This window comes from Xiphophorus maculatus, chromosome 9 (assembly GCF_002775205.1).
Source record: "Xiphophorus maculatus strain JP 163 A chromosome 9, X_maculatus-5.0-male, whole genome shotgun sequence".
Taxonomy (NCBI): Eukaryota; Metazoa; Chordata; class Actinopteri; order Cyprinodontiformes; family Poeciliidae; genus Xiphophorus; species Xiphophorus maculatus.
The window spans coordinates 5,923,276-5,948,457 of NC_036451.1; the positions used below are offsets into that span (position 1 = coordinate 5,923,276).

Below are 25,182 nucleotides of genomic sequence, written 5' to 3' on the forward strand. Positions count from 1 at the left end.
CAACTTGACTGGTCCTGAACAATGACCGACTGATTGACAACTCAAAGAAGCAATCCTTTTCCTAGTGGAGATGGCAAAATACATGAATGCTACTAAGAAGCATGACAACAACACTTCTTAATTTCAATGACGTCATAACGGACAGTCAACCATTTTCACTACCTGTGGTGTGTCTGAAAACGAATTGTGAGGAATAACACTAAGGCGAGATGTTTAAGAAGAAAACGTGCTGAGATCAGTCAGAAACAAATAAGAAAAATCAGAAACAAATAAGACAGAAAGAAAGTCACAAAGTCAGAAAGAAAAAAGAAACAAATAAATAAAGAAAGGAAAAAACAAACAAACTTTGAAAGGATGGATGGATAACAGGTTCCTCTGTTTTATCTTTCGGAGATTTCAGCCACTGTCTTTTGAGGAACAAAGCGTAGAAAACATTCTGTTTTAACTGACAATGCCGTGTAGAACTTCAACGCTCAGAGTGAATGGGGGAAGTGTGTATGTTGCGATGGAAAATACATCGGTGGTAAAGAACGTCAAAATGCATCAACACAACGAGTCTAAAATGACATTTAAAAACAAGCACTTGACAGAGTCTGGCTATATCGAGGCTCACTGCAGGAAAAAAAGGACATCCAGAGCGGCCAGACAGCAGGTAAAGCAGCGCACAAGTACCGACACTCACTCGGATGATGGTCAGAAAGCTAAACAAATAACACAAAAAATAATTTAAGTCAATGGGCTGGTGGTAGAAGACACTTGTTCTGCTTTTGTTGAACCACCGCTATGCGCTAGTGGTAGTAATATTTCACAGACGTAGCGCCGTTCAACCTCCACCCAGTGGAGAACTCTCACACCAAATGTCTGCTTAAAGCTGCAGCATGTAACTTAAGCAAACAAATACAAAATTTCACATATGTATTCAAACTTTCTCTATGTCCTGATATGAGACAGATAATCTATGAAAAATAATCAATCTCCTCTGCCTCCTCTCTGTGCTTTGCAGAATTACTCCGCTCAGTCAGAACCAACCAATCAGAGCCAGCATTAATCAGCTAGCCTTGCGCTCAGGAAGTTTTGACTCAAGAAAAAAGGAAACTGAATTGAATTACTGACATTATTTGATATAGGAATTGTTGTGGGATTTATTTGACTTATGTATAATTTAGGGTACTGAGAACCTTACTGTTAAATATTATTTTACTGATTGCAGGTTTTTCAATTGTCCTTTTGACTGAATAGCTGCTATATTGTGCCTGCAAGTATTTTGCATGTTTATGTCTAAATTTGGTGTATTTATTACCAGATCATTTTGCCATTTTGCCAGATCACATAGTGGCATTTATACCTAACGTGAAAAAATAAGAGGCGATCCAGATGATCGGCAGTGACTTCATGGATGATTGGAATTGGCAGCAAAAAACAAAACAAAACACAAATTTACATGTTATCGGGAGGCATGGGACCAGCATGAAACTCTCACAGTAAAATAACCTGAAGCAAAAATGCCTATCGACACAATTTTTAACAGAAATGTGAAATATGTTTTAACAGAGTATTGCAACTTTAACTTCCACCTCATAAATGTCCATACATTTTTGACCAGAAATATTTATAAATATTGGTCTTTCTTGTAAGTGAAGGAAAATGGTGAAGACTTTAATCCCACTAACCCAGAGTATACAGCAACAGGTGGAGGAGGGGTCCTACACTACAAAACAAATCTGGGAACATAAAACTACTCTGGCAACTTCTCTCACATCTCAATGAAAGGACTTTAAATCAAAGAAATTATATGACATGATATTTTTCCACTTTTTAAAAAGTGACTATTTAAAATCCTGTAACACCTTGATGTTAGTAAACGTCTCATGGATAAAGGTAGATATGAAGCAACAGTGCTATTTCATACAAAAAACAAACATATGGGGAGTATGAAATTAGAAAGTCTGTAAGAATATGAAACAGTGATGGTGCCAAATGAGTGGCACTTCTAAAAGATAAAAACAAACTGTTTAATTACCATAGTGAAAGTACAGAACAACGCCCTGACCCATCAGAAAATTCCCTATTAAGATGTACTGAAGCATGTATGTGTAGAGCAACGCTACCTCTGTGCATGACTCTTCTGGAGTGCATGTGTTCAAGCGCACTGCAGAGCTGGACGAAGTACTTCCACACCGTTCTCTCTGGGATGAGCCTCCTCTGCTTCTTAAAGTGCTGCAGCAGGAAAACAAAAACAAAGAGCCAAGGTTACATTAAAATGCAGCAGGGGCAACAGACAAACAAAAGATTTTACTACAAATTGGAAAAAAGTACAAAGGATAGAGTTACTAGGTTGGCATGTAAGATTTTATGTCTTTGTAGAGTATCCTTCCCCACACACTGACTCCACTCCTAATGCAAGCCAGACCAGGCTATCGTCTGTCCCTTGCATATCCAAGTTCTGTCTCATTTTCTCTGCAGCGTACAATGGAAAGCACATGCATTCTCCGGAGCAAAGAAAAAGAAATTTGTGGTGCCTTCTTAAACTCCACCATCTGGCACACAGGACTCTTGTTGCGCTCAGCCCACAGTGGCAGAACGGTTCCTCCTGTTTTCAGAGTTTATGCACGTATAACTATTTGGAAGGCTAGGAGTTTTTCTTGATTATCAACACTGTGGTTCAGCTGATAAAAGCAAAGTGATGACACGAAGGCAAACTGATCAACAATGACTAAATGAATTAACTGGTTCTTGGAACTCCTATTTGGGCGGCTGTGCAGCAGTGCAGGCCATAAAAATGTATCAAGTTCTATGATCACAATTTAATGGGGTGTCCTTCAGGCTCCAGCTCCAGGAAAGAAAAGCCTGGAAGTAGACCAGGTTAGACGAGAGCTGTGCACACGAGGAATGCACTTGGAGTATTTAGCCAACTTTTACCAAAACAGAAAAAAAATGTCTTAAAATTCTGGACAGGATACATTTCACCAGGAAGTTCAACTTGCATGAAGAATTTTGTTGCACAACGGAGACCTAAAGCAAAAAATGTAAAATCTCCAAGCACATTAAAATGCAACGAAGGCAGGATTTTGCATGCGCTATAAAAATACTTTATTAAATTTCCTTTTATCATTAACAACTGTCCTTTTTATACAAAATGTTTCTCAAAGCACATAAAGGTGCATAATTTGGGATCTCTGAGCAAATTATTCCATGTTCAAGGTGCACAGTATGAAAAAGCAGCCTTCCCTGAGATCAATCAATGCCCTTGGTACGTTAAAAAGAGGCAACTAGTTTAAGAAGCGTGGCTGCTAAAAATCCGACATGAGACGGAGGGGAAACTGAGGCAAGCTGGGAGTTTATCCAGGACTGCTTTACAGGCAAAAATATACCACAGGTTTTGTCTGCAAGTGGTCAATGATGTCCACCTCACCAAATCATAAATAATGCAACGTTTGCATTTGTAATGAGAAGAGTTGCATTGCACACTAAATCAAGGCTCCAAATAAGGGAGCTGCATGCAAGAAGAATAGATCACAGCATAATCAATCACAGGCAGAAAAGTTGCTTCTGTGTGTTTTTTTTTCCTTGGTAATACAGGAAGATTTATTCCTAAAGTAATTTATGAGCTATTCAGTTTGTTTCTCTGATACATATTATGCTTGCACTGCAAATAAGTAAAATTCTATACACCTGTTCAAATATATGAATCGATTACAGAATTAGCTGAAAAAGACCAGCATGTCCTGGTAACAGCCAAATTACTGTATATTTTAGTTGTTTTTTTATTATATTTTATACATATCCACTTATGGGTATAATGAATGTCAACCAAATATTATTAAAAATGAGACATTTGGTGCAAAAAGGATTTGTGGATCTAATTCCCAGATGCATAAAACTAAAAATATACAGAAAAAAGTTCACATATTTTCAAGCCACCACAAGCTTCTGGCTTCTGACAAGTAAGTGCCGTAATTCCTCTCCACATAATAATCGGAAGAGTTCATTTAAACTGGCTGGTTTTCTGAAACAGACCCAGTATAAAAGCATAACCCATGTAGTTTCAATAGGGCTGAGGGTCGGAGCCGTTCCAGGAGCTGAAAATTGTTTTTCAATGTGTGTTTGGGGTCAACATCTTTATGGGACACACACATGGCTTTAAATTTCAACCAAATTTTTGCTACTCTGGTAGTTCTTTTCATTACTGCGCTTTGTGCAATGACCAGTAACACTTGTGAGTCCCTCAGCATGATGTTACCACCCCTATGCTTGACAGCTGGTATAGTGTCCTTAGGTTTTCAGCCTCACCTGAACTATAGATAAACTGAAATGATATAACAAACCAGCCACCTTCATAGTTTGGCCCAAAATTATTCATACACATGGCAAGTTTAGGTTTAAAATAATCTTTTAATTCCTTATGAAAATAAAGTCATGCATTTCAACTATATTTTCTGGAATTACTATACATTTAGACCTAGGTCCAGTTTTAGTATTTTATCTTGCAACATTCACTGCATCTCCAGATTTCAAATCATCCCTGAAATTGAAACACTATACTTCACTTTATATCTGTAAACAAACCATTTTATTTGTGCGTAGACCATGACACAGTTTATTTTTGCTGGATTCACATGAATTACAGTCATAAAAATTCATAAAATTAGCTCTCAAAAATAGTATCTTTTTATCAGGGAACTTTGCATCACACCCCATTCTATTTAAAATTTTAAATTCTATTTGTGTTTTTATCCCCATTTAGGCCAGTTGACTCTTTTGAGGTGCAACACATGTAAATTAAGATCCCTGATCAACCTCCAAAAAAACTACTTCTGGTTGAAACGTCTAGGCTATTTCAGGTACACAACATCCAAATCTGCAGAGGTAAAAAAAGAAGGAAAAAAAAAACATCTAAGGGATAAAATAAATACAGCAACCTTTATTGCTCTCTAAAGTTGATGTTTAAGTCATGATCTTATACTGCTGATGGGGGACTTGGACCCAGAAGCAACAGAGTGGCTAAATTTGGACTGTGTGGTAAAAAAGTGTAACATATTCCCCAAACCTCTTGTTCACCATTTGTGCCCAAACAATCCTTGCATTGACATCCCCTGTGAGTTGTTTCCTTAAATAACCCTGTAAAAGGATGTTTAAGGGATGAGACGCAACTCACTTCATCCGTTAAGATATTACAATATTCCTACACCCAACACAAGCTAGAATATATATTTGTCACTGCAGCACTCTTCCAGTGAGAATGTCTTAAGTACCTGATTATATATATATTTAGGTGGCGATTTGCTGGACGTTGTTTATAACAAGAACAGAGGGGCAATAAAGACTTCAAAAACTGAAGTAGCAGAAATATAAAAAGGTGAGAGATAACTAAAAATGGATAAAGGTGTGGTAAAGAGAGGAATAGAGATAGACTGATGGATAAAGAAAGGGAGGAATAGACCTTGGCCTACATCCAAACAAAGCCTCAGTAAGGAGCCATTCTTTCTTTGCCCCCCATTTCCATATCAGAGGACCGTTTGATGTCAATGGGGGAGCACATAGACACTCACCAACACCCTCTTTTCTATGCCTTTAACAGCAAACACTGCACATGCAATATTCTGTAAGTGCATGCAAATCAGGGACCATCTGATATCATTCGAATCCTGAGATGGTCCGAGAGAAACAGAAAAGTAACAGTTTGGAGGAAAATACATAAAAAAGAATAATAATAATTTACATTTTTTTTTACAATGTTTTGTTTTTTTAAATATGGCATGTTGTATGAACGTGTTTACTGCACAGCCCTAGGCAGGGAAACTGAAATCTGGCAAAAACATCTGGCCTGCCACTGTTAGACTGGAATAAACAATCAATTAAAATGGTGAAGAAGACAAATGGTGCAGAGAAGTAGCATATATATTAAGAGTTTGTCTTGTCAGCAGAGATAAGGCTGATGACACAACCCCAATGCTCTGAGCATCCGAGAACGCTTAGCTAAGATAGCAGTGACACTTAGTGGTTTGTTATCCTACCACCATGTTACCTGCCATGTAACATCTTTGTAAAATGCAACTCAGAACATTTGCTTGAATTTGTGCCTCCATGTTTGTGTCTGCATCTTCTCTGCTTACAAAGTAGACTATATGTATGTGTAAGGTGTGTGTGTGTGTGTGTGTGTGTGTGTGTGTGTGTGTGTGTGTGTGTGTGTGTGTGTGTGTGTGTGTGTGTGTGTGTGTGTGTGTGTGTGTGTGTGTGTGTGTGTGCCAAGCCTGCCATGTTCACTCTCTTGTACCACTAATCCTCGCCTCTCCTAATTTGCTATGTTGAACTGTGCAGATGTGGATCTGCTGAGTATGACTGCAAACAGCTTGTCGAGCTGTGCTGATACAACACTGCAGCATCATTTATGCATAGCAGAAGACCAGGCTTTTTCACATACACACTCCTAATTTGCTTTACTGGCAGATTTTTATGATAACTGGGGTGTCGGTCTAACTCGTACTCGAAAAAAAAAAGAAGAAGAAGAAAAAGAAAAAGTATAAGCTGTGGATAAAAAAAGCACTACTAATGCTGGATAACCCCAAGTTTTTCTTCTGCTTAAAAAATTAAGACAATTCCTTGAATAAAAACAAGCACACAGATTTAATGTCAAATTTTATTTTACTTAAACCTGTTTATATGGATAAAAATTAGAAGAAGCTCCAGCCAAAATAAAAAAGGTTTTATTCAAGGTTTTTCTAGGAACCGATACGAAAACAAACATTGCTACTACTTCAACATACAGCCTTAACAGCAATTATTTCAGTTTAAATTCATCCAAGTACCCCCTACACTCAGAGGCTTGAATTTTATTATCACTAACAGCTCAAGATTTCTAACAATGTCTCTTTCACGGTCTTGGCAGATGTAAACACGTTCTAGTGAGATGAAAGAAACTTGCAGGAGGCCTTATATATTAGTTTGTTCCAGTATGAAGGGATGATTAAGACTCAGTGTCCAGGATGTCAAACCCCTATAAAATAACCACAAACCACAAGCCTTCTGCAGTCAGGCCTTCATTTATCAAACCACTCACTGGCACTTTCTGCTTGTGTGTGCACATGGCTGTACAAGAGCATCATAAAGAGACGAACAGGGTATAATTTAAATCTGGCCTCAACCCTCAGAATTTAAATTTAAAGAAAAAAAATCTATATATATACATAACAGTGTATGAAAGCGGTCAATAGCAGCGTTGTAAGTTATACTCTTTGTGGCAATTATCTTGATTTCTCTCTAAGTTTTGATGTAGCGCCAAGATTAATAACAGTGATAAATAACCGGTGTCTTGCTGAAGTATTTATACTCCTTAAACCTTTTCACATTTTCCCACCATTACAACCACAGCTTTAATTATTTTGTTGGGCTATTATGTGATAGACCAACACAAAGTAGAGCAAAACAGTGAAAATTTAGAAAAATACTGCACGGCTTTAGTTTTATAAAAAAAATAAAGATCTATGACGTGTGGTATGCATTTGTATTCAGCACCCTTAATTCAATACTTTGTAGAAGTACCTTTCATTAAAATTACATCTCCAGGTCTTTATAGATGTATTTCTACCAGCTTCACATATTCAAAGGCTGAATTTCTTTAATGCAATGTCGCTCAAGTTCAATAAGATCGGATGGAGAGAATCTGTGAACATCAATATTCCAAGTTTTAACACAAACTCTCAGTTTGGCAGAGCTAGGTTGTCCACTAGTCATTTACACAAGCAAAAATTATTTAATAGAATTAGTTCACCACATTAAAGAAAGACAACTGGGTTCCATAGCAAAACATGATTAAAATCCAGTTTTGCAAATTGACATGAATAATAAAATGTCAGTGATTCAACAACTTTCTTTTACAAGTAAAACATAAAACACATTTTGTTTGGTACATGTGCACTCTTCATGCATTCTTAAATTTCTAATAATCAGTCTTTTCCTGGTTCAACAATGGTTTTATTCTCAACTCTCTACCATGAGGCCAAATTTATAGAGTGCACAACTATTATCTGTCCTGTCAATAAACTCACACAGCTCAACTGTGAATCTCTGCAGCTCCTCCAGAGTAACCAGGGATCTCTTGGATGCTTCCCTGATGAATAATGTCCTTGCCCAGAATGCCTATCAAAGACAACCATGTCTTTGTAGGTTTGCAGTTGTGCAATATTTAGATTTTCAGATGAAGGAGTGAACAGAGTGAAGCTTGGAATATGTGCTAAACATCCACACAACTTCACTACTGAAGGTCTGCTGGCTCCTCACTAATGTTCTCTAACAAACCTCAAAGGCAGATCTATTTAAAATACACACAGTTTGATTGAGCTTACTACTTTGGCCATTTCTGAAGGTGATCGGTAACACTTGATTTTATTTAGGGGCATAAGGGAAGAGGTACTCAATAAAAGGCACACCACAATTTCCAATGTTTTATCTGTAAAATCAACACATTGACCTTTGTTGGTAAAAAAAAAGGGAGAAACTGTTTGGTTAACAAAACCTTTCCAAAAGTACAGTATAAAATACTGGATGGAAGTTCACAGTGTTTCAAACTGTTATTTCTGCTATTCTGCTTACCTTGATCATACGAGAGAGATCCCCAGCATCAGCTAACTCCAGAACTATGTTCAGCTCATTGTCCTCAATAAAAGATGCGTGATACTTTATCACATTGGGATGATTCAATTGCTGTTGGAGGGGAAAGGAAAACAAAGTCAGCATGTCAGAGCAGACAGAAGAAATGATGGTGACATTTGTCATGTGGGCATCCTTGGTCACTTTCACCAGCTTCTTTCAGCTGGTACAAAATCTTCAAAACAAGGTTATGCACAGCAAAGGTGTGTTTTTGTGCAACTCGCTGTACTCTCACCACCAATTAAAATAAAAATGGCTGAAACCATGCAAACAAAATACATTTGGTACATGGGGACCTAATGAGAAGGTTTTGTCCTCAACTGTGACAAAGCTGGATGACATGTCACAACAAACCCCTGTCTATGATGACAACAACCAATGTGTGTGAGACACATAGACACAAAAACACACACAAGCGTGACAGGCTGACATGGCTGGCAGTCTTTAAAAAAAGAAAAAGAAAAAGCTAGCGTCCCTGGCTCATCTCTAGCGGAGAATCCTTCCTGCTGGTTGGTCAATAAGGCAGGAACAGCATTCCCTGTAGTAAACAAAAACTTTCTTTCTATCCTGAGCAAGAGACACGTGAGAGGAAAAGAGGAATGTTGATGGAAAAGACACAAATGACACAGTGACAAGGAGGAGAAGGAATGCAGACAGGGCAAGGTTGAAGAGCTAGGGAGGAAGAACAAAGGCGTGGATGGAAAACAGAATGGGAGAGGGATAAGGTAAGCTGAGTTGGAGATAGGGGGAAGGGAAAAGCAGAGAGATGCTGATATGTGGATAGTTGGAGCCGTGATGTGAGCAGACGGAGGGGTGTGACACGCGTCCTCCGCTCGGCTCTGCTAAGCCTCCTCTGCTGTGATTAAAGAAATGTTCATGCTCTGGATGATGCCGAGAAGAGGGGAAAAGGAGAGCACAGTGGAGTACACTACGCTACACTACACTCTCAGACTCCATCTCTGCATCCTTCTGCAACCCTCTTCCTCATTCGCGCTCTCTGTCTCTTCCTCACGTCTCCATCTTCCCTTTCTCCCTCCCTTGTCCTTTCTTGCCAGATGTATTTTTGGCTCAGAGTGGCAGTTCTGCACGGCTCCACAATGTAGCACAGCCAGAGAGTGATGACAAGCCCCCCCATGTACCCCACTTCTCCTCCTCCTCCCTTTCCTCACCCAACTCACTGCTCCTCCACAACTTAGACCTCAGGCGAATGATACAGAGAAATGAAAAGATATGTTAACATGCAGAAGTTTATGTAAATGATGGATGGGACGCAACTGCAATACAACAATCATTCATAGGGAAATTTCACATAGAGACTTGCATGATTATGTAATTACACATGCTGGCTGAGACCCAACAGTGTGTGTAATTACTTAATCATGCAAGACTGTGTGATACGTTTGTTGAGCTGGTGATGTGTTTCAAAGAAGAAGACGATACAGACTAATGCAAACTGATGGTACAAAAGTAGACGTGCCAGTAAATTCAATTATACTGCAATTGTACATGGTCGCATGAGCTAAAAGGAAAGTAGTTGGTAGAAATATGAACCACGCTGGTTTCAGTTACATTTGGAGATAAAAAAGGTCAATAAAGTAAATTAATTTACTTTATTGTATTTCATGTATTGTATTTTATTGTAATTTATGTATTTCTGCATTACATTTTATGTAATGCAGAAATTTAATTCAATGAATGCATGGAACAAACGTATGTAATATTTTACAACTATTCCATTTCAACTAAATTCAAGTTTGTAGCTGAGAATATTAATATTAATTTCTATGAAAATAACAGAAGAAAACGTGAAAGGAACTAGTATGCACAGGGCAACAGGGAACAGCAGCAAAAGACTGATAGCGACAATAATTTTAGCGCAAAACTTGGGTATTGATGCAGAACACAATGCCCGCTCAGGACAAAAGGTGCAATAAATAATTCTTCAGGTTGAAATTACATAAACTGAAACTTTAAACTGTGATTTATCTAAGGAGAAAGAGGAAATCTGAAGAGATGTTCTCTAGGAGCAAAAGTTTGAAGATCTAACAAACCGGGACCCTACTCAAAGTTTTAAAAGTGATGTATCAACCCATTGTGCCTGCAATTCACCACAGTTTTAGATTTAAAAAATTTATCTGACAGCCTTTCTATTTTAGTTTTAAAAATTTTGCTCAACCTCAGTTGGCTCAGACGCCAAAAAAAAAAGTATCACGGCAGAAGCTAAGCAGTTGAATGAAATGAGATCAGGTAGTGTTAGCAGATCATTTTGTCCAGACAGAAAATTCAAAACACACACTGCGCGCTTACAAACTATAGCTGCTGTTGTCTTAGTGATGCAGCTATTCACTCCCTCCTCAAACTATTTGTCCTACGGCAAACATGTTTCATAATAGACTCTCCTTTATCTCTGCTGAAATAAGTTTGTTTTATTTAAATGAGTAACTCTGTCTTGTCCTACATACAAATTGCCCTTCAGACGGTGTGAAAATTAATGGAGAGCCCTTGCTGTTTTTAGAAAAGCAGTTGAGGCAGAAATACGTAATGTAAAGGTCGATTCGGATTAATTTATGTTTCTTTATGATCAATAATTTACAGGATTCGTGGCCCTAACATATGATATGTGCCGTATAAAAAATGACAAAGAAGAATTATATGTTGTAAATTTTAAAGTCAGTAAGATGAAAAATTCTAGAAAAAGCAAACGGAAGAGGTTTTTAAAGTGCTGTGTTTGAGTAAGGCTGAAAGTAGCTGGTTCATGTAAGTTTCCTGTCTTTCCAGTAAACCCCTGCTGTAATCTAATCAGATGCAAACCCCAGACATGCGCATTCACAATCACATGCTTACAGTGTAATATTATTAAATCTTCCACTGCTGATTAGTGGAGATCATTAGTCAGGAGACAATTCAGGCATCACAACAATCACAAGTGGGAGAGTACTGTGCAGCTGTGGGATTTCAAACATGGTAAGAAAAATTAGCAGTGTTGAATAGGGGGAGCCCTTTTTTTTTCGCAAGCCACATCCCTCTCAAAGAGAATTTAGACGAAAGGAGAAAAGTGAGAAGTGAGATTCTCAAGTTGAAATCCCCATGCCAAGGCAAGAAAACACAGATGAATGAGCAGACATAAACACAGACAGACAAACAAACAAATAGGCATACTGTTGGATGGCCATGACTGAGTATGTCTGTGTAAGTGTGTGTATGCGATCACAGGCGACTGTGTGTGTCAATTCAGTCGGCCCATGCCAGTGCGCTTCTCATTATTCTGATTTAGCTGTGTCTGCTGTTGGCCTGTCTACTGGAGGATAAGGCAGAAGGACTGTCTCTTTCACATTCACTCGTTTATTATCAGGCTGGCTAGGCAGCACGAGGGGCCAGGCATAACTTCCACATTCACTAGCAATCAGCTTGCAGGATGAAAAAGGCGAATGAAAAGCTCTGAATAGAGGAAATGAGGCAAGGGGAAAAGACAGCGGAGAGAGATGGATACAAAAACAGAGCAACTAGCCAAAACAGCAGAGACAGAGGAGGCAGGAACAAGCAGAGGGAAAAACTGTATAGAAGAGCACAAAGGAAAAGAAATCTTATAATAGGGAGGGATAAACAGAAATGTAGCAGATGTGTTATATGAAGAAATGGCATCTGGAAGGGTGACATTTAACCCTGACCCCTATTATGAGGTCAGAAATATGGACCTGCTGTCCAGTAGAATCATTTCAATTATCTATGGCTTCAGACTAAAGCTCCGAAAAGGGTTCTGTCTGCTGCATCTTATTTTACTGGTCCACATCACCTCCTTTAGCTTTAATGTAATGTTTCAATGACATAAATATGTTGCTTTTTTCCTTTTACACGAAATGTAGTGCTGCCAGATTGTAGAAAAATTATTATTTTAGTAAATATTCAAATGGGGGTTTGTCATGAGTGCTTACCGAGTATTTATTGCTCTTTAATAGCTTTGATTTTTTAATTCTAAGGATGTGTGAAGTTCAAGTCAACAGATTTATTAAAAATACACTTTAGATTCAATGATAGATGGAATGAAAATGATGAATGATAGATGGGAGTCATTTCTATTTCGTTTTGGTGAAACTTTTTAAAGTTGGACTACAGAATGTTGTTCGTTTAGTTTTGCATATAATATTCTGCATGTCTTCAGATGAATAATAGTATATCTGTTTGGTGCATGTGCAAATATTTTCAGTGTGCCATTGCACCTTTACTAAATGCAGATTCATTAAGGTATGATTATTTGGTATTTTTGGTGGATTGTTTTGTTTTTTTTGTTTTTAGAGTTTTTAGTCATTTTAGTGCTTTGGCGGTTTAAGAACGAAAACTCTAACACACCTTGAAGTAAAATACTTATAAAATTGTCCCTTTTCAATTTCTGAAGAAACACAAATTGAGTCAGGGAGCAAAAACACAAAATATTGACTGGTAAAAAATTAAAATCAAGGTTCAATGTGGCAATTCAAAGATAAAGCAATTTTATAAAATGGAAGAAGGAAGAATGTCAAAGTTTATCCATAATTTAATTTTCCCATACTGATACAGAAAGAAAAATATTTTTTAAAAGCAAATTTTATAGTTTTTAAGACTTTTTGTGACTTCACTGGAACCCAACTCTAGCAGGTCAGACAGAAGCAATAAATACCATCGGTCCTTCACTGTTCTCTAATTGTTAATGTTCCTTTAAAGGTTTAAAAAAATCCCTTTTCTCTAGGGGAAAATCAAAACTTGTTAGCTCATATCCACATCTTAAAAAGATAAGAATCTATATGTTCAGAATGTTCTAGTAGATTCCATGTTTTCTGCAAGCTGGAAGTCATAGGAAAAGCACAGTCTGGTCAACTAAATCAATTGAATTCATTCTGATAAATATAACTTTTAGAATGAATCGCTAGTATAGAAATTATAATGTGAATGCTAACATGTGTCACAACTAAAAGGCTGTTAGGGGAAAACAGTACTTCTGACAGACATGTAGGATCTTTTAGACAGGCAGAGATATTAAAACTGTCATTAGATTATTCATTAGTATTTTAGAGCAGCCCAGTTGACACGTGTTAAAAGTAGTTCAACAAATAAAACCACTTCACTGGAAAATAAGAAAAGGCAAAGCAAGGAGGAAGAAAGGGGGAGACACATGAGAGACGCTGTTAAATTTCCATGCTGCTGCGCTGTTGTTTGGCTTTAAACATTTCAAAAAGATTTGAGAAAAAAAGGCAATTGTTCTGGCATTCAAAAAAGAGCCAATAGGAGCCTGGAGGGATGTAATACTTCTGTTTTCACACACACACACACACACACACACCCCAACAAACACACACACGCAGAAAGTAATAAACTGTACAGTCACACATGCATACTCATTTATATTCCCATTTGTGTGCACAACAGCCCCCTGCATTTGTAACCATCCAAGGGAGAACACACATGTACACACACACACCTGCGCACGCACACACCCACACACGCACGCACGCACACAAATCCACGGCGTCTGGAGCAGATCAATTGTTTTCCTGTGGTGGTGGGTCTCAGCTGAGGCACCTTAAGAGAACAGAGCACAGCGCATGGTGCCGTCTCCCTTTTCTCTGGTTCTTTACCTTAAGGAGATCTATCTCTTTGATGCAATCTTGCCGAGCTTTGGCATCCATCAAGTCGAATATCTATCAAGAGATCAAAAGGGGAGAGAGGACAGAAGGGTGTTTTGACGTATTCAAAAAATGTAAGATTGAGAGATGCAGATAAACTGGTTAAAAAATATATATATATAAATAAATAAAAAATAAAAACAGAACATGGTTGCTGTTATCTGGAGGGCGGCACTGGAGCGACTACAGGTGTTTCACATCTGAGTAACATGCACATATCCCTGTGTAAGGGGTTTGTCTGGATGTATGCTCCATCAGAGCAACATGGCGTCTTAGCGCTTGCATGAGTGTACAAGAGAACTACAAGGCCATGCATGAATCTAACTGCAGATTCACATTCTACTGAATTTCTTACAAATAATGTAAGTCAGTCTACATAGAGATGGCAGTTGCACAAAGGTTAATTAAAATGTATATTTTAGTTCAGAGGCGGGTCAATTTTGCGACTTCCAATCATAAGCAAGGCAAATTACCTTTGCAATAGAGAAAAACATTGAATATGTTTTTGTCCCTCTTTGAATGACGCAAAGCTCTCCAGGTTTCTTATCTATGGCAACTTTTTTTAAAAAGAAAAAACTACTTCTGTAAACTGTCACTGCAGTAAAAACCTCCTCAGAGCTGTCAGCACAAGACTATGCATTCACTGAATCTTGGCAAGTTAGAGTTTCACATATTTCACTACTATTGCCAATATGAAGCCCTTCCTGTGTGGAGAAACAATTGCAGCAGTTGGATTTGTTATTTTCTACAACTCCAGAGTGTCTCATAAGGTGTTGACAGAGCAAATGAATAGTGACCTTTAAACAAAGTGAACTTTGGCTAAATATATTCTCTTTCCACCTGATGCTGAAAATTGTATTTATTGCAGCTTACCTGGATTTTCTTTAAGGCCACCGACGTGTTGTCTAACAGGTACCTCGCTCGGTACACCTCGCTGAACTGGCCGCGTCCGATCTTCTTCTCAATTTGGAAGTTGGCCAATGAGTTATGGCCCATATCTGGCTGCAGCGGTTTCTATAACACAGGAAAGAACTCTTAGCTTTTAAGTGCACATATAGATTCATGCATTACCATTACATGAACTTTCCAACCAACATGTACAGCAAATCATCATAGCTATCGTGCAAAGAACCACATGTTGGTCTTAAAGTGCAGCTATGCTCGCATTTCTGGAAGAAGAGAAGATGAGGGCTGCAGGGTGAGGGTGAAACTGTGGTGAAACCTGGTTTCTCTGGGTTGTTTGATGAAGACGTTTACACTGGAACATGCAAACCTTTAACTGCAGCTTAATATTTAATCACGTGATGCACAAATCAAGTCCAAGCAGCTTCACACTCTAACTCTAACTCTGAACAGGCAGCAGAATCGGCAGACATGGTTTTACTCCCACATTCATATGATCTGAGTTCTAGGGTGAATTATGTGAAGGTTCATTTCCAGGCCTTCAGTACAACCACATGGTCGCCTATTCAGTTTACATATCAGCAGATGCCATAGCAGTCTCATTTATCATGCATGAAAAAATAGAACAGCTTTTACTTGTTACAGGCTAAATTAAATGACTCAACTGTAATATTTCTCTGTTATATTTTCTGTATTTCAGGACTTTGCAGTCACTCACTGGACCAGACACTGGAGTCACACCTCGGGTTTCACAAATGTGGGTTTGTTGTCAACAATCCTGACAGCCATTACTTCGAAGACACATGAAAAATAATCATTTATTTATTAACGATTCAGATGCAGGATGAGCTGATATGAAAATCTGGGCTGGTATCCAATATCCAATATTAACATTGTTGTTATGGCTGATAGCATATATATTTACTGATATTATATGTAAAAAAATAAATAAATAAAGATTATACTGTAAATATTGCTTCTGTGCTTTAGGTGAATGCCCCACAATCCTGCGCTGCATTGCCATTACTGTCAATTGATCAAACAAATGCCCCAAGGTCAAGCCCCTCCCAAAGGACACACATCTGGCAACAAGATGGAAATAAAAATCAGTTGCTAATATCAGCACAGCTTTTCCTCATGGGAGTATCATCGGCCAATATTAAAGTTAATACCGATATATGATGCATCTCTAATTCAAAGAGTAGGTTTTCATTTCTGAGAATTTCTATTCCACTAATTATATCCCCAACAGTCTCACACCAAACAACTCTTCATCTTGCTCTAACAACTTGAGCTGTTGTTTAGAAAGACACTCACCTATCCCAATTAAAAAAAACACTCAGAAATAAACTAGAATAAGCCCTGAGATGAAATGTGTGAAAACCACACTGAGTACACAGTGTGACCTTTCCAGCCTTTTGGTTAACTCGTAAAAAGGCGTCGGTGGGAGCAAACACAAGGTGACAGATATCAGAATGCCACATGTCACCACTTCGTCTGCCAGCGTGGCCGTGGGAGCAGCTCAGGGGCAACAGACTGGGGAGACGGGGAACCAGGTCAAAATTTAACCGAAACAAACAAGACGAGAGTAATTACAATCATTTTCTGGTGTTTAGGATTATGACAAATTTACCATGAATTCAGATTAGGGATGTAACAATATACACATCTAAATACAAATAGTCCAAAAACATCAGACATAATGATAACAAGATGAACAGAAAAAGAAAAGTAACAGTCACCTAAAAGTTATTTTAACTTTGAAAAGCTGGTAGTCTGTTGGAGGCGGAAAACTATTCCTGTCCTTCCCTTCTGCACCGAAAACTTCTACAAAACATCATAAAAAAAGAGTTCCTCGAATAGAAATTAACTCCAAATTACAACTCTATTTAAACAATCAGTGGTTTTTGAAGGTGGGAAAATTTCCTGGTACACTTTGTTGTGTTTGCATCAGAGACAATTAAAAAACACTTAAGTTTGTAATAGCACGGTTATTTCCTTTTATTTTAGTTCTCCAGTTCAGACTGGAAGCTCCACCGGACATACATGAAATATAGCACTTTGACATCAATCTAATAAACAACTTGAAACAAACTATCAGACATTTTGTCTAGAACTTACAAATCTTCAAAATATATAATTTAAATATATTTACTGAGAATTTCAAACCACTCGACCCAAAAAATGCCTTACTTTTTGTTTGATAACAGACAACTTGTAAAAACAATTCTTTAAAAATTTGAATTCAACAACACAAATTTATAAAACCAGGTATATAATTTAACATGGGCAACAATTAAGCAGAGTAATTAGTGTTTGGCATAAAGGAAAAACTTTAAATGAATGCTTCAAATATAATAAAATTTGTCATAAAAATGCTGGATGTGAGAGAAAGTGCCTCTCCAAACAGGATAGCTTGTAATGTGCTGGCAGACAGTCTGGGGAGGGGCGGGGTGAGGGTGATCATTTCAGCATTTTACTGTTTTTTCTTAAGTTGACAGCCAAATCAGGAGGCGTGAACCAATCAGATGCCGTGTCCAATTAACACCGCCGAGGTGTGTGCCTTTTCCGGCATGACACCACCATCAAGCCACGCTGTGTAAGAGTCACTGACAGCCGCCATCAGACGGCGCTTCACAAGCCTCTGCCTTACTCAACATTAGACTACAAAACAATTTATCTCTTTTACTCAACAAAAAAACTCAGAAAGTTTAGTATTAAAATCAAATGTACAAGAGATGGAAAACAAATCCATATAGATTTCATAATATTCACAAAAAGCAGCGCTATTTGACAGGAAGTATCAATAGTATAAAAAGGCCTTTAAACAGGACAGAAGTCCAGATTTTTATGTTCAAAGAAAGGATGGAGAAGGCAAGAACAGGAAAGAGAGGACAAGAGGGCATTGCTTTCATTCGCTGCGTGGTAGCTTGACAAATGTTAGCATGAGCCTCTAAAGCGCTGTGACAACCGCCTGCTGAGAGCACAGTCTCGCTAATGTGTCTTGGCATGCCAGCTTCGTAATCACACATTTACATATGCAATGACCTACATTTGCATGTCAGATCGCACACTGTCCAGCCTGATTAACAGTGGGCACCTCCCCGCGTGGAGTCGCCCTGGGTGGCAGCAGAGGCCATGCGAGGGCGGAAGAGAGGGCTGGAGGGAGGGCGGCTTTTCTGGCAGCCAAGGGGCCGAGCTGCCAGGCAGGATTATGTCAGCCAGCGGCCCCGACATTAGACACTTCATTAGAGCTAATCTGTTTAGCAGTGGGCAGTGTATGTAAACTTCACAGGCCATTTGCGGCACCTCTTCGCCCCCTGGCCTGGCCTTCAAAGGGCAGCCAGGCCGGGCCTGAGTGACAGGTCGTCTCATCTGTCGCACACGAGCGTCGCACAATCAGAAGCTTCGAGCTGAAAGACAAGGCCACAGCACACACACTCTCACACTCACACGAGCACCCCCACGTTTACAGACATATAAAAAGGGAAACAGAGTAATGACCCTGACTGAGGCAGGGGTCAGAGTCTGGATGAATCAGTTGCAGAGGGTCACACAGAGCGTTCTTTTTAAGGATTTCAGTCTGTGTGTTTGACGTGTTGGTGGAGATAAAGGATGAATGGTCGCATGCAGGTCTAATAATACCCACCAAGCACAAATAGGGGGTTTTGAAGGCAGCAAACAAAGTTTGCAAGCTGTTTTTGTGGACATTTCTTGCAACAATTTGCTCAAAAGGTCATGCATGTGGAACTTAGTCATGTGAAATCAAACACATAAACTGGATATGAGAGTTTACAGTAAGAGTCGTCTTTTAGGAATCAGAAAACTGTAAGAGAAAAGTGTGCTTGTAACCATGAGCACAAACATAGCTTTCATAAAAAGTATGTTTTATACATGTTTGTGATAACTATCACCTTGTCTTGGACGTTTCACCTGTGGAAAAATAAATACATCAAAATCGAGCTTCTCTGCCTTCTCTCAGTGTTAGCTGCAGAAATGCATTGCTCAGTCAGAAACAACCAATCAGAGCTAGAAAGAGGTTCTTGGTGCTGCCAATCAAGCTTGTGTACGCATCACTCATTTTCTCCCCATTGCTCTCTGCTACACTGCAGCTTCTACCTGACAGCAGAGTTTTCCAGTAACGGCAAGTTTACTGGAAACTTGCCGTTACTGCTTCACACTGTACATTGAGCAGTATGATCATAGATTGATCATACTGCTCAATGTACGGTGAGCAGTTCATACACGAATGTGATTGACAGCGTTAAGACCTTTCTCCTGGCTAAATAATAATTTTAAAAAAGCATATTTCTACTTATAAAGTTGCATATTGTAGCTTAATGCACAATAAGCTACAGCATTTTGAAACCAGGAACACAAACCACATTTTTGAGGAGTATTAACAGAATTTATGGATTCAGTTTAAATTAAAATTTAAAACTTCATCAACAGTAAAGAATTACTGACATTTTGTTAACAATTCACTCCTTAAAAATGTATGAGTGGCAACCAGAGATGGAAACAAACAAAAACTCAAAACTTGATGCACTCTTGCCTGGGACTGGAGTCACATGACCGATCCTTATCTCATGTATTCATGTGTGAAGATAAACCAGCAGAAAGCCACAGACCACAGCCATGCCAGGGATGTGCAATGAGCATGTAGAAAGGTGCAGGGAAGCTTGCCAAATTTACTTTAAAAAGTTGTGCATGTTAGTGGTGGTTTCATAAAAAAGACCACAGTGGCGCCTCAGGAACTGAACACTGAATGAAACACCACTTCAAAAACACAAAAACACTTAGTTTGTCTGTTATTACGACTTAATCTTGAATAAGCGGTTGAAAACAGGGTAGACTTGAATTTAAGGGTTTCTTTCAAGCAGGTACAACCAAATGCATGTAACACTGCAGGAAAACCCAAAGAAGAGGAAAGGAAGAAGAGTATTCAACAGAGGAGTAACTCGTTTTCCTCCTCTGTTCAACAATCAGGACTTATAGGCTACACCGATGTCAAGAAGATTTGTAAAGTGCTCTTCATGTTTGTGGTGATGCTCTACATACGTTTAGTGAAGGGGAAAGTAACATGGCCTATTACAATTAGTCAGTTTGGAGATGTTTGTTTTTTAAGCTGGTGCTTAAAAAACAGGCTTTTTTTCCTGTTTTCACTCGATTGGTAAAGTGACTGTGCGCTCATGCAAAAATCTAAATTAATTTTACAAGATCCCTAATTAATATTTAATCGTGCAGAAAAGTATTTAAATAAATAAAAAATAAATTTACTACAAACCAGTAAAACCTTTAACATTTAATGTAAAAGTTAGTCTTCAATATAACATTTTAACTAAAATGTATAACAAAAAGATCATTGTTCCTTTGTAGGTCAAGTGATATTACTGTATCATGTTTTTATGGTGTAAAGAACTTAAAGCACTTTTGAAATATGCTATACAAATAAATTTGACTTCGGATGTGATTGAACTGAGATCTATTTTCATTTCTCGTTCATTTGCATCACATCTTATATTCTGAACATTTTCATTTGTAAACAGATGGACTTTAACTTTATTAAACTTAGACTGAAGGATATAACCCTAAAGATTGAAAGAAAAGTTTTTAGTCTCCAGTAGGAAAAAAGAGTTTTTTGAAGCTGGTGCTTAGGGCAGAGTAGGACCCCAGATGTGTAGAACAGCAATTTCTCTAAAACATTTTGTTAAATCTCTGGTTTGTACTTTGAGATGTACTCAGTCTGCTCACATTGTTCTGTTTTGAGAAGGGGACAAAGTCACGGATGACGATTAAGTGGCAGATCGGGCTAGGCATTGTGGGTAAAGTCTGTGAGGGACAGAGTACACAAAACTGCCATGGGTAAGTCGGAGGCAGAGGAACTGATGGAGACGGGGGACAACACAGCGAGAGAGAGAGAGACGGAGAGGGAGCAGACAGACAGCTCATTGTTGAAGTGTGATACGAGCTGCCCAATAATGACACCATTGCCAAACACAACTGACAAGACACATGGAGAGTGGAAAAGGGGATGCTCAAGAGTGAAATATGGTGGGGGAGGTGGGGGACAAGCACCAGAGGGGAGAGGGTGTGATGTGACAGCCCAGCAGTGCCAGTAGCTGCCACATGAAGTCCAGCAGCAGCAGAGAGGCGCCGCCTTACATGGGCAGACAGAGAAGCAGTCGGATCTACGGCCACAGCAAAGTTTGCTTGTGGGCTTTTTTTACTCACAATATAAATGTAACACTATAGATAAAAGGAAAAAACTCCAGCTCAAAAGACAAGACAAGATTTTTACAACGTTTGGGAAAACTACAAATCACTTATTTACTTTTTTATGGGTTGCAATTTATTTTTTAAAGAATCTGTCTTTGTGCGGAATACGCTAATCTAGGTTTAACAGGTATGAAGTCAGGTTCTCATGCTCGTCTTGATCCAAGGTTGTCCTAATACCTAACAGTGCTATTTTGCATTTCTAACGTAGAATAAAAAAGGTTTCATAAATCTCAAACCTTGCTTTAACAAATCTTTCTGCTTGGTTGACCACTCAAGTAGTATTTATTACTTTGAACTACTAGCACTGCAGAAGGGGGATGCAAAAACTTATAAAGTTGCTTTTTAGTTTGGTGCCGACAGGAAGCCACAAAGCAGATATAAACTTTAACCACATCGACAGCTAGCTTCTGACATCACTTGTGCAGGCTGTTGTTGAGAAACATGCCGAGGTCTCAACCTGAGGAGATGGATGTGATTTTGTAGATCATGAAGTGCTGTGATGCACTTTTGAATCACACACTCATTCATCATGTGTATACTGACCACATGGTGCGTAATTCACAGTGTTCCGCTGCATAATGACTGGGTACATTACTTTCAATGACCTCACTTATTTTTTTTTACATCACTGGATCAACTGACCATGTGGGAACGAAGACTTAGTCCTTTCAGTGATGCCCCTAAGAGTTTGATAAAGGACATTATATACTATATCTTGTGCCACAATGTTTTTCTAATGATTATGTCAAAAAATAACATAGCAATCCTAAATATACCCATGAGTAGACATTTCCAGGGTGGTTATAAGAATTATTATAATACATTAAAGCTTGAAAATCCTTTCATGTATTAAAAAAAACTGTTCCCAACCCTGGTTTACATTGAAATCAAATAAAGGAGTTAAAACGCTTTTCTTGGAAACATAAATAAATGTTTATTCTTTGCTTTGGTCAATAAACTCCTTTGTCAAATGGTCTTACCATATTGCTGTAATGGAAAAAATTATCCTCCCACGTCCTAACTATGCAGCACCAGTTTATTTTACTTGGTAACCAAGTATTTTGTCCACTTAATTAATGTCATTACTGACTCTGTATTTTGTTGGAGAACTTTACTATGACAAAACAAGGACAGTTCAAATTTACCATTTCATTAATTAATAGCTCATAATATCAAAAAATATTTCTGTCTGCTGGATGAGAACCAAAAGCAAAAAGTAAGATCAAGATTTTCATATCAGGTTTGGGTAGAGGATCAGATTTTCATTCTTGGGACTGTAACGCTGAAACAAAAACAAATGTGCTGGAGGTTATATTATAGAGGAAGCCAATTTAAATTTAATAGAAAATGTATGGCATTACTAGATGTGTTTCAGCCTACTATATGTTTAAACCTGCATCTGATTTTTACTCATCTCAAAAGAAGTGCGTCAACATACATGCTTGTGGACGATGCATTTACAAACTACAAAACAAATATTTCAAAATTGACATTGCACTCATCTTCACAGAACATACCATCCAGCAAACTAGTTTGGATTGAATGCAAGTGACAAAGAGGGGGAGCAAAGAGGAAGAGATGTGTACAGCAACTGGCAGCAAGGGAGGGGATGGCTCCCACCCTCACCAGTCACCAGCCCCCTTGAGCGGGCACCATGCAATATTCATCCTCAGCCAGTCAGCCAGTGAGCCAGGCAGCGAAACCAGCAGGAATCACCCCAAAGGTGCTTCTCATTCTTCTCCCCTCCAATCGGCTTCCACAACCACAGCGGCTTGTCTCGGCGCTTCCTTCCAGTCAGATCTGTGTCTGTCAAACTGTGCAGTGACGGCTGAAATCTGATCTGAGGGGGCCTTCTCTGAAACCCTCCCACTCACTCAAGAGCAAATGCACCATTAAAAATGCACATCTTAGCGGCTCATCCCGTTTAACTAATGCATATGCATCATACCTCCGGGACCAAGAAAAATTATATTGCAAGCGATATGGAGTATCCTTCATCACATATACAATTCAGATTTTTTCAGGAGGAGGCTGGCGGGATTTTTTTTCTCCCTTTTTTTCCCTGGCTGCCAGGAAAACTGAACCTTAGGAAAGTGAGAAACAGATACAGAACTTGTTGAAAGGCACCCATCTGGATGCTGCTTAGACAATCATCTACATAATCTAACTTTTTCCCCTCTCTCCCCCCTCACCATCTCCCATTAAATGTGAAATCGGTTCAAACATGCTCTGTGTGAGTGAGAAAAAAAACATGATGCAACAGAGAAAGTTCACTGTGCATCTCCAACCCAGAGCATAAAAACAAGTCAGTCTAGAATTAACACTGATGTAAACTGCTAGAAATAGATTGAAAACCAGGGAGAGAAATCATTAAGCCAGAACAATAAACCATAATCAACTGCTGGGAGATCAGTAAGAAAAAAGAAATCCCCTGTTTTTGTGTTTGCGTAGGGGGAGTGTTGCCAAAGTCAAATTAATTATTAGAGCTTTTATCTGCAGTTCTTCTGTGTGCAGCCCAATTATCCTTAATTTTGCAATTAGAAATCTTAAAATAAATGAATCCCTTTGGCAATTCGAGTGTTAATGTTGCCATGCCCTTGCATACGCAGGAAAAACAACAACCAGTACTGGCCTATTTTTAGTGAGCTGCTGTGTTTTCCCAAAAAGAGCCCACGTTTACTCTGGGGCATATGGATGAACCTCTTTGTTTAAAGTCTATTCAATACTTATGGAGGCAAAAACATCCTCCTGTAAAGAAATCAATGTGCCTGATGTTCGAGGGCGGTATTAAAACCCAACAATGACCACATCTGCACAGAGCGAGCTTGAGTTGTATCGAACAGAAAGAGGCACGCAGGAAGGCCAGACTCTGCCAACCTCCTGAGCTCTGATCAATACCAACAACTCAACATTCATCCTCCGCCGTCTGTCTCACAAGCAGGCTACAGTGGTGCGTGGCAAGATGAGACTGAAGGGTGCATCTTCACAGATCCACAGGAAAAAAATGGCTTATTTAACGTTTAAAAACTCTTCAAATGGAGAAGCATGTCAGTGTAAAATAAGAAATGCTCAACGGTGCAAAATAATTCAGATTCATTACAAGTGGAGAAACTTAAACTTAGAGATGCACCAATCAATTTTTTTCCCTCAACAAAACCAATATCTGCATCACTTATAGGTTTGACCTCTAAAGGACAAACATATGCTTTCTTCTTTGACTGAGGGAGTAGCTATGAAACTAATTGATTTTTTTTACATGTTTATTAATAATGATATAGCCTGAAAATGTCAGGAGTTTTTAGGTTTGCCACATGTACTGACGATCACATGACAAAGGGAAAAGCTTAGATTTCAAATTAATCAAAATATATTCAATCAAATCTTAGACTTATTTGAGGCATCTTTGTTTCATGAGACAGAAAACTTTCAAGTTAACCTAATCCATTAATTCGGACCAAAGTAAACCAACTGCAGGTGTGAAGAACACCAAAAAGAGTTATCAAATACAGGAAAGTCACTGTAGATGACTGTAATCTCTTATGGAAACGGCACTTTAAAAAGCTCAACTGTCCCTTTAAGAACCCAGGTTCTTACAGTCTGTATTTATTTTCCAAAATGGATATTTTATTAAATATTTATTACTATTATTATTCTTGTAGTCAGCTAAACAGCTTTTAACTAACAACTGAATATGTTG

The 25,182-nt window shown here is 38.5% G+C and overlaps 1 protein-coding gene across 1 annotated transcript in view; it reads right to left on the reverse strand.

Annotated features, from left to right (window-relative positions):
- Positions 1-25,182, reverse strand: part of nek7 (NIMA related kinase 7) — an 84,872-nt gene that overhangs the window by 37,892 nt on the left and 21,798 nt on the right. Inside the window, exons 3-6 of the mRNA XM_023339830.1 lie at positions 15,177-15,317; positions 14,256-14,318; positions 8,590-8,700; positions 2,109-2,217 (exon numbers count right to left, since the gene is read on the reverse strand). Coding sequence (XP_023195598.1) covers positions 2,109-2,217; positions 8,590-8,700; positions 14,256-14,318; positions 15,177-15,317 — 424 coding nt within the window. The remainder of the gene's footprint in view (positions 1-2,108; positions 2,218-8,589; positions 8,701-14,255; positions 14,319-15,176; positions 15,318-25,182) is intronic.